The 11,077-nt window shown below is 37.4% G+C and overlaps 2 protein-coding genes across 2 annotated transcripts; both read right to left on the bottom strand.

Annotated features, from left to right (window-relative positions):
• Nucleotides 1-8,445: 8,445 nt before the first annotated feature.
• Nucleotides 8,446-9,690, bottom strand: LOC117331187. The gene has a single exon (XM_033889786.1). The coding sequence runs from the start codon at nt 9,688-9,690 to the stop codon at nt 8,446-8,448; it is 1,245 nt and encodes a 414-aa protein (XP_033745677.1).
• Nucleotides 9,691-9,909: 219 nt separating this feature from the next.
• LOC117331186 (tripartite motif-containing protein 3-like) lies at nt 9,910-10,410 on the bottom strand. The gene has a single exon (XM_033889785.1). The coding sequence runs from the start codon at nt 10,408-10,410 to the stop codon at nt 9,910-9,912; it is 501 nt and encodes a 166-aa protein (XP_033745676.1).
• Nucleotides 10,411-11,077: the final 667 nt, after the last annotated feature.

Below are 11,077 nucleotides of genomic sequence, written 5' to 3'. Positions count from 1 at the left end.
CGAAAGTAGAAACGTATAAGCTAGTCTCATTTTATTTGTGTTAATGTTACATGTAGATGCATCTGTCTATCAAGCAAAATATTGTCATTGTTTATGTATTTACGTCTTTATATTTCTTCAGATTTCTTCAAATCTGCAAATGTCAAACATTCGTTTTCCATACGGTTGATATCAGCCTGGTGTTATAAAGATAATATCCTCCAGAGTATCGATCATTGTATACTGAAAGCCTGTAGTTTATTATGATACCGATACCATCAATAGTTAAAGGTCAATATACACGTAATTACTCACAGTTCTGTAATCGCTCAGCCACTGGTTTCACAGAAACATCAACATGGACCTTCTGTACTCCTTGTCACGTGTCGTCACGGGAAATACGATCCTAATAAACAAACAAGGCCAGACATATATCCGGATAGCTTCTTTGTTGTGTTCATGAAAATGTAATATTACATACCGCGAGAGATAATCGTGTGGTCAAAAAAGTTATTTAAAAAATCCAAACCCACAACCTGTCTATATTACTTGTCGTTTAATGCGCTGAAGTTGTGGTAGGTAGATGAAAGTAATATTGAATGGGTGTATTTTTATTTTCATACCCTTTAGTTTTGTTTGTTATGCAGTTTGTCGTGTATCTGTTGATAAATCCATACTTAAACACATCACTTGTTTATAGGTACAATAGTATTTTTGCGTGACATTTGCATATATCAGTGGATATGCCGTAAGTGAAAAAAATTACACAGGAGTAACAGAGTCAGAGTCATATATATTTATAGAGCGTGATGTGTCTCCTCTGCAGATTCTGATGTGATTAGATAATTGACAGTGAGTTTATCATCCATTAGGTGTTGATAGTTGGTAGTAAGTTTTATGTTTACACAAAGGTAAACACACACAGGACGTGTGTATTTGTGCACTACCAGTACAAATCACGTCAGCTTTTTTTAGGTAATCACATAAAGACATTTATTATGATTTGTTCCGATGAATAAAAATCATTCAAATTAATCGAAAAATTAACCTATGATCCACATAAGTCAAACAACCAACCTATATTTAACACATCTAAATCGAGAAGAACTAACTTATCTGTGTATTGACAAAGATAATCACACTATTTAATCCTAGACATTCGACTCGATATTTAATATTTCAGTCATATGTTGATACTATTTCATATGTTGAAGCATATTGCATCACAGAAATATATAAATAATAATGCATACATGTTAGTGGTAGCTATGAAGGGGATATAGCTCGGTGGTAGATCATTCGACTGCAGATCGAGAGGTCCCTGGTTCGAACCCGGGTTTATTTGTTTGTGTTTAACGTCCTATTAACAGCCAGGGTAATTTAAGGAAGTGCCAGGTTTTGGAGGTGGAGGAAAGCCGGAGTACCCGGAGAAAAATCATCGTCCTACGGTCAGTACCTGGCAACTGCCCCACGTAGGTTTCGAACCGGCAACCCAGAGGTGGAGGGCTAGTGATAAAGTGTTGGGACACCTTAACCACTCAGCCACCGCGGGCATCCCCTCATTTTCATGAAAGTTCTCCATACTGCTAATAACAGTGAAATTTACAAACCGAAAATAAAAAATGCAAATAGTTTTTTACACTGTTAGCTTTTTAATTTAAAGTGAAATATAAAGAAGTTTCAAATTAGTAAAATCAATGTCGTAATTACACGAAATGTATATTTTCAGATCATTACAAACTAGTATGAAGCATAATTGTTCTCTTTAACTTAAATGTTTGTAGTTTATTCTATTGCAGCCTTTACCCCACTTTTAAGAATTAATTTCTTTTCATCAGCAGCAACATAACTACGCCCTCTGCATATTGAAGTCAGGATGATTGTTTCGCCAAAGCCTGTTTTTATATGACGATATCATCGGGCCGCGATAGCTCAACTCTGCTGTCGGTGTGCTGGTCACAACTTTTATATAGATACAATAAACATGTCGATACGATATATTTAAATTGCCGACGATGAATCAGAGTGGTTTTCACAGTCATGTGGTAATGTATACGGCCAGTTGGTCATTGACTGCCATGTTAATGTTATCCTTGCCGAATTGCGCATGCGTACTGTTACAGCTTCCGTAAATAAGTGATACACGTAAACTTATCGTTGGTGACTGTCACTTGTCTGCTTTCTGATCTTAGCCACTTTTCGATCTATATTGTTTCATTCCATTATTTACCAGAAAACATATTAAATGAAAAAAAGTCATAACCTAGTCACACCGACGCAGAACAATTTTAATTGTTATAAATGACTTAAATACATCATTTGCAACCTACTGACTGGGTAGATAAAGTTATAGCCATTGTGTTGCCAATCCAATGTAAATATATGTGTAGGGGGGATTGTTTATGACATTTATTTTATTTTTTCGTTATTTTAGATGATGCCTTGTCCATCCATGATGGTTATGCTTTCACCACATTTGACAGAGACAATGATATCCAAGGTGACAATTGTGCTCTGTCATGTCGTGGTAGTTGGTGGTACTACGACTGCTTTACTTCTAATCTGAACGGACGTTACAGACAATGGAGAATTGAATACTATGGCAATAATCTGGCGGAACTTTCCTGATCGGAGGTCGATAACTACACTTTTGAAAAAATCCAAATTGATGATTCGATAGATATACATCGGCGTCGGATTTAAGAAACCTTTATTTCAAATAAAGGTTCTTCAACACACATCTTAGGTATGGAATAGAAATACATGCTTGTTCTAATACAATATGAGTTATTTCCCTTGTATTATATATCGTCTTTTATCATGTTTGTACATAATAAAATCATTTCATATAAAATGATCTTAGCGGTATTTGAAATGATATAGTATACACATATACGACGGTTAACATGTGTTGATATGAAAATATTTGTAAATGATGTAGCAGGTTGATATTGCAAAAAATGAATTCGCATAATAGATAATTAAGAATATTCCAAGTCGTGTAACGTCTTATGAGGCTTGAACAATTAATGAATATTTGCGTTAATAAAAATGGATTAACGAAATTACACATCTCTACTGATACTATACCGGTATGAAGTTCCTAATCCCCTATATTTACACAAAAACTATCCTGAATAAAGACGATTACAAATATATATTCCCCTTCACTTTTGGTGTCATCTTACTTCTACCCTCTCTGAAAACTCTTTAGTATATGTCCATGTTTTATTACTAGCTGTGGTGTCCATTGAAAGTGCCTGGTTAGAATTTGGCGCTAGTTTTATGAAAACATTTGGCGCTATTCGACATTTCATTGGAATGTTCGTGCAACCAGTAAAAAATAATTTCAAAGATGTAGTGTAGTTTTCGAGGAGTAGAATGTCTTCACCTACTATGCTATGGTTTGTTATGTCATCAGTCGGAATCCTATTCTAAGATTGATTCAAAGTGTGCTTCAATTATGATTTTTATAAAGATAGAAACTTCAATGTGTTTAAAATACCTTAATCATCAATCAGCTAAATATGTAATATAAATTTCAATTATAATTAATTATATATTTTTTTCTATATCAAACGCATTGTTATATACGTTACTTTTCTCTTTGCGAATTCTTGAAAAATAAGATGATGTTAATTTGATTTGCGCGTATTATATCCACATTTGTGTTTACCTATGCAATCTAACAAACACTTAATGACGTTCGTTTAAGTACCCGAATTAACATACTTTATCGTTACTGCGAGGTCGTTCCCATGCACTCTAATGTAGCAATTCCTTGTATTTTGAAATAGTGCCAGGAAATACTTATCCTAGTATAATGTGGCAAAACGGTCTTATACCATACTATTAACTTTGGTATCGCCTACATCAACATATTAATGCATTTAACAGCAATCAATTCTGATAGATAATATGGGAGCAAATTAATAACAGGCCTACGTGTTAGCTTCTTTATTGTATACTGTTACTATATATATATAGTTCTTATATTGCATCCCAACTAAGTTTGATGTATATACTTTACAAGTTTATTGAAATGTCTTGTAAGATATTTCGCTCTATTCTTTCTATGCCTGGTTGTATACTATGATAAAAATACTTGTGCAAATGCTAATATATATGTTATATTATATACTTTGTTACTATGTCACCAACATAGAATTAGCTGAAAATTTATATTAAAATACTATAATGACGGGAAATACTTCTATATTTGATATAATTATAATATATCTTAAACTTATTCAAAACTGAATGGTTTGATTTTATATACTATGTTTTTCTTTTAGTTTGATGCAATCCGATGTTTAACACTTGTATAATAACAAGACTCGTCTAACTGGTGGTTATTGTCTTCAGTTATTGCCTTGTGATGTATAACATTCCACTCCGTCGATAAAACCTTTATCATATTAAAACATTGCAAATGTGATATGCTCGTAACTTGCGAGATAAAAAAAATGCTAGTTACGATTTACTAAGAAAGCGCGTGTTGCAAATTGAAAATACGAGTTAAAATGCGAGTAGTGAGTTACAAAAGACGAGATGCCAGTTGCAAAATGCCAGTTGTGTGTCTACAAATGCGGGTTGCGATTTAAAAAATGTGAGTTGCCTAACCAAAGATAAAGAAATCGTCTTTAACACTTTCACTTCATTAATTACACATTTAAAATAGAAAGTATACTATACACTTATACTCCTACCGCTCACGTTGAGTTGTATTACAGCCTCTGGATACGTTTATGACAAATACCCATGTTAGTTCTCTCTTTCATAGTTTGTTTTTTGTCCGCATCGACTGACAAGTTCATGAGTTCCTTTGATACTGCAAACGTAGGTGAGAAATCCTGCAAATCGCCCAGCTGTAAGTAACGTGGCGTCTACGCCGTATATCTATCAGTTCGTTTGTTATTATCAACCTCCCTAACCAGACTCTCTCTCACAACACACAAGTATTTCATACATATTTGATGCCGTCCTTGAATTATTAATTGTGTTGACAGGACGTTGAAACATACAGAAACAATTATTATCACTAAGACAGTTTTATTTGAATTAGATAGATTACTAGTATATATATTCTATATTTGAAATGAATACAAAAAAAATATTGTTATGTTCAAACGAATGATTTATTTTTTATATATATTATAAATCATTATTGCCAAATTCTAAAGTGAATGAAAAGCTTATGAATATTTATTAAATTTATGATACAATCTCTATTAAGAGACCACTAGCCATTTAGAAACCGTTTTTCAACTTCCCTTGAGTGGTCACTTAAAACAGATTCGACTGTAGATATACTTTTTCCTGATAACTCATATAGTATATCACGGTACATAACGATCTCAATGACCTTACTCTCCCATTGTGATGCGCGCTGGTTACTGTAGATATAAAAAAAGAATTATCCATGCGTAGCAGGTACACCCGTATTCGTGGATGATTTTTTGTCGACAGTTTTTTTTGACAATTAGTGAATATGTAAAGGGGACCATAGTCCATCAGCTTTGATATAACTCGCATATCAAGACAAGGTTTACACCTGGAATACAAGTGAATTATTTGGACATCATGGATGCAGGCAAATACGACCAACTAGCTAATAAACCTCAAGTACATTACAACAGAAGGGCGAGCAGCTATGAGGAGGTAAGGGATGAAATGTACCGGTGTGGCATGGTATTTTGAAGCATGGTGAAATGAACCGGGGTCAAAATACAATAATGGTTAAGTGAACCGCAGTTCATTTCACCATTATGCCGAAATGAATCCTCCCATGGTAAAGTGAAGCCACCTTTTATTTTGTTTTTAATTGACTTTTCTTTATACAATTATTTTATCAATTAGTTTAGTTATTTCTCTACATCTGATAACACAAAAAATTAGGGTTGGGCAGGGGGCTTTAGTAAGAAATAAGTGAAAAGCTTCACTTTACCATGACCATGGTAAAGTTAAGCGCCCCGCCCCACCCTAAATTTTCTGACCCCAAGGCATTTTTTGTGTGCTAATATGTTTAGAGGAATTATATGATGTAATTTGAAAAAGATTTGTTGAAAAAAAGTGAATTAGTAAGAAAATAGTGAAATGCTTCACTTTACCATAGCCATGGTAAAGTGAAGCGCCCCGCCCCACCCTAAATTTCCTGACCCCAAGGCATTTTTGTGTGCTAATATGTTTAGAGGAATTATATGATGTAATTTGAAAAAGATTTGTTGAAAAAAAGTGAATTAGTAAGAAAATAGTGAAATGCTTCACTTTACCATAGCCATGGTAAAGTGAAGCGCCCCGCCCCACCCTAAATTTCCTGACCCAAAGGCATTTTTGTGTGCTAATATGTTTAGAGGAATTATATGATGTAATTTGAAAAAGATTTGATGAAAAAAAGTGAATTAGTAAGAAAATAGTGAAATGCTTCACTTTACCATAGCCATGGTAAAGTGAAGCGCCCCGCCCCACCCTAAATTTCTTGACCCCAAACACTTTTTGTGTGTTTATGTGTAAAAAGAATTTGGCGAAAAAAGTAAATTATTCAGAAAAAAAGTGAACTGCTTCATGGGGAAGGGGGGGGGGGGGGGGGGGGTCAGTGGGGGGGTGGGCAGTAGGTAGAGGTAACTTGTCAGTAGGGAGATGTTACTTGTCAGTAGGTAGAGGTAACTTGTCAGTAGGTAGAGGTAACGTGTCAGTAGGTAGAGGTAACTTGTCAGTAGGTAGAGGTAACTTGTCAGTAGGGACAGGTAACTTGTCAGTAGGTAGAGGGGTAACTTGTCAGCAGGTAGAGGTGACTTGTCAGTAGGGAGAGGTAACGTGTCAGTAGGTAGAAGTAACCTGTCAGTAGGGACAGGTAACTTGTCAGTAGGGAGATGTTAATTGTCAGTAGAGAGAGGTAACTTGTCAGTAGGTAGAGGTGACTTGTCGGTAAGGAGAGGTAACTTGTCTGAAGGTAAAGGTGACTTGTCAGTAGGGAGAGGTAACTTGTCAGTAGGTAAAGGTGACTTGTCAGTAGGTAGAGGTAACTTGTCAGTAGGGAGATGTTAATTGTCAGTAGGTAAAGGTAACTTGTCAGTAGGGAGATGTTACTTGTCAGTAGGTAGAGGTAACTTGTCAGTAGGTAGAGGTAACTTGTCAGTAGGTAGAGGTAACTTGTCAGTAGGGACAGGTAACTTGTCAGTAGGTAGAGGGGTAACTTGTCAGTAGGTAGAGGTGACTTGTCAGTAGGGAAAGGTAACTTGTCAGTAGGTAGAAGTAACCTGTCAGTAGGGACAGGTAACTTGTCAGTAGGGAGATGTTAATTGTCAGTAGGGAGAGGTAACTTGTCAGTAGGGAGAGGTAACTTGTCAGTAGGGAGAGGTAACTTGTCAGTAGGTAGAGGTGACTTGTCAGTAGGGAGAGGTAACTTGTCAGTAGGTAGAGGTAACTTGTCAGTAGGGAGATGTTAATTGTCAGTAGGTTGAGGAAACTTGTCAGTAGGGAGATGTTACTTGTCAGTAGGGAGAGGTAACTTGTCAGTAGGGAGAGGTAACTTGTCAGTAGGTAGAGGTAACTTGTCAGTAGGTAAAGGTGACTTGTCAGTAGGGAGAGGTAACTTGTCAGTAGGTAGAGGTGACTTGTCGGTAAGGAGAGGTAACTTGTCTGAAGGTAAAGGTGACTTGTCAGTAGGGAGAGGTAACTTGTCAGTAGGTAGAAGTAACCTGTCAGTAGGGACAGGTAACTTGTCAGTAGGGAGATGTTAATTGTCAGTAGGTAGAGGTAACTTGTCAGTAGGGAGATGTTACTTGTCAGTAGGGAGAGGTAACTTGTCAGTAGGGAGATGTGACTTGTCAGTAGGGAGAGGTAACTTGTCAGTAGGTAAAGGTAACTTGTCAGTTGGAAGAGACTAATTTCGTAGTTTTTACCTCCAATTGATACGATATATCTGGGTATGATTTTAAGAAAATTATTGAACTTCAGTCAATGTTCTTCCTTTGGTCACGCCCTAAGCCCATAGGGCAAGTTTCTGTATTAAAAAGATTATGCAAGCTCTACGAATTGTTAACCCTAAACTTGTAGACAAACACAATACCGCCTATCATCTATGTAGACCATAGTAAACTTTACCCACTGTCTAGGGGTTGATGTGATGTCCCACTGTAATGAATTTCACCATCATGATAGCGGACCTGAATGCCTTTCTACTTCTGAGGTATACTAGATTCTGACATATCTTGATCTGAAGAAGAAGACTGTTGAAGTTTCAACCAATTTGATCCGCCTATCATTAAACCTTCATCAAAAATTGATTTATTTCCAACTGAACATTAACAAAATATAACAAAATATGTAATATTCCTACACAATAGGCTCACTGGGTCTGCATTGTACACCTCGTTCTTGTTAGACATTAATTCCAGCATGGTACATGCCTTTTGAAAATTTTCGTGAGCAGAGTTTTATGGATGCAAGTCGATACTTTTTCATTCAAACAAGCTTTAACACCTCTGCTGACTCACTTGTGACCACTAATGTATCACCCAACACGGACATTGCCCTCGGGTCTTTTATTCCATCCGATGACGTCAGTAGTTCTCTGACATTAGTTCCGTCTCCTGACATCTGTATGACGTTGCCAGAATTTCCTCCACAAATGTACACGTTACCCTCCCTGTCTACATCTATTCCCGTTGTACCATCCACTACCCCGACCTTCAGCACGTCTGTGTGAGTCCCGTCAGACAGCCGTGTTACGGCAATTTGGTCAAATACAGAGGAAGCGATGCTAGCAAAGACGTGTCCATTCTTCTGATTACTGGCGAGATGCAAACATCTTGATCCAATTTCCCGGAGCTTTGTAGCTTCACCTCCGTTTTGCGACACACCGTAAAGTGCGGTTTTTGTGCCTACAATAAGGCATTTTCCAGTAATGTCTGGAATTTCTATTTCAGATGCGAGTGTCAAAGTTGAATCCACGACATTGACAATACATATTGTTTGACTGTTTATCAGTGTCACTGCCACAGTGTTCTCATCGATACGACACATATCACAAGGTTCATCAGCCAATCCCACCTCACATTGGAATTTCCCGTTTTCTGTGAACAGTTTCACTTTTTTGTTTGCATAATCTCCGACAACGATCCGGCCACCGGACATGAGCAATACACCTAACGCACAACAGTTGTTCTCGTCAGAGGCAACTTTGATATTCAACCTTTTTGTCTTCTTCAATTGACGTTCGTAGAACGGTGTACAATTTAAAGTAGATGGAAGTTTCCTCTGTAGTTGATGAATGGCTATCATTCCCATGTTAATACCTTTCTTGGTCCCCAATGCGAGTATCTTGGAGTCATATTCATGACTCAGACGGGTAGATTGAGACGACCCTTCCAATTCTTTTATGAGTTCTTTACAGGACTCGAGCTCTGCCTGTCCTCTCTGGAACAGACAGATCGTGCCCACGGTATCGTCCTTCAAGGCCGTATCCGTGGATGACGTTAGTGTATTCTGCATAGCGAACATCAATCGTTCACATTTCAGTTTTGATATATCCAAGTTTGAATTCTCCTTTTTGAATGGTTTTGTTAATTTGTCCGTAAGCTCTTTCTGAAGTTGATCGAACCTCTCGTTAATTTTTCTACGTAGGTATGCTAAACTTTTTAGCGCGATGTCTTGATGTTGCGTCATGTACTGAAGTTGTCCATCAACATCTTTTATCAATGTCTCCATGGCGTCTACGCATCTCCGAAGTGCTTCAAGAAGACCGTCGATCTTCGTGGTTGTCAGCTTGTCCCGGAAATCGTCTGCTGATGTCACCACTTCACACTTCCGGTGATCGACAATGATACATTTGCTACATCCAAGAATCTGATGATCTTCACAATAATACTCTAATTTCTCTTTGTGCTTTCCACATCCAGCAGCCGACGTCTGCCTTCGGATCGTATCTTATTTGTTCCCTTCCGTGATATTCTCGGGTTCGCATTCTTCATGAAACAGGTCATGATGGTCGATTTTACAGGTTGCACAGAAGTAAGATTTGGTTTGATGGCACCAAAACTTTGCTGGTACATTCGTGTTCCCTTTCTTCTCACAGGGCTTGCATGTTATCAACGTATTCGTATTTTGTAAATGTCGGATCATTTCGACTGCCAGATTGTTGGTAGGAAACTGTCCGGCCCAGCCTTTCTTGTCTTCTGACGGTTTCATCGGCTCGGTGACCTTACGGCATACAGGACAGGAGAAAGAAGACGCCGACGCCATCTTACCTGACGACTCCTTGGTGATGAAGCTACCAAGGCATTCCTCACAAAATGAATGTAGACAAGGGAGGAACTTGGGGTATCGCAGCTGTTCCAGACAGATAGGACATTCCAGTACTGAAGTGTCCAGAGATTGACTCCTGGAGCCATCTACCGACGCCTGTTCCCAGACAAATCCTTCCGCCATGTTAAGAAGGTATCCGTGTTACCTGGAATCAAATCGTCTAAATGAAAACCCTACAAATACGTGTAAACCAAATCAAATGGTACGTCCTCTTTAAGTGAAAGTATCTGAAGTATGGCATTGTGTAAACAAAAGGCCCATAATGCTTAGCAGTTCACATTGCTATCTTTATTGAGAAGTCGGAAAATCAATTTGAGAATACAGTGGTCATCGTGGTCGTGTTTTAAGCAAAAGCATTTTAATTCCATGATAAGGACAGGTGATTAAGTTGACCAACGTGATGATTTAACCACGAGGAATGCATTAATAGAAAAAAATAAGAGCTGAAAAGCATGACCCCCTCCAAGGTAACCGAAATATCAAACATAAATTTTCATCAAAAATGTCCAATGAGAACACCAAGATCAGTTGAATGTGTTTTAACTAAAAGCCTGAGATAACTTACAAATTATGTATATCATACTTTTGTTTCCACGGTAACCGAAAATAAGAAAAAAAAATTCTCCCAATAACAGAAGGAACTGTTATGGCACTAATCTAACACGAGTACAGAGAGTATGTTACAAAACTAGCACTTTCTGTTCATTACTTAAATTAAAAGTCACTGCAGCCATTTTATATTTTCCATTCTTTCTTACGGTTTGGGCTCGTGCATCGCTTAATTTTGGAG

Source organism: Pecten maximus, chromosome 7 (genome assembly GCF_902652985.1).
Source record: "Pecten maximus chromosome 7, xPecMax1.1, whole genome shotgun sequence".
Classification (NCBI taxonomy): Eukaryota; Metazoa; Mollusca; class Bivalvia; order Pectinida; family Pectinidae; genus Pecten; species Pecten maximus.
The sequence above is the reverse complement of the archived record's forward strand: the minus strand, read 5'-3'. Positions and strand labels throughout refer to the sequence as shown.

Bases quoted from the DNA above. Each gene is read 5' to 3' on its own strand.
- LOC117331187 (XM_033889786.1), bottom strand. From the start codon at position 9,690: ATGGAGACATTGATAAAAGATGTTGATGGACAACTTCAGTACATGACG.
- LOC117331186 (XM_033889785.1), bottom strand. From the start codon at position 10,410: ATGGCGGAAGGATTTGTCTGGGAACAGGCGTCGGTAGATGGCTCCAGG.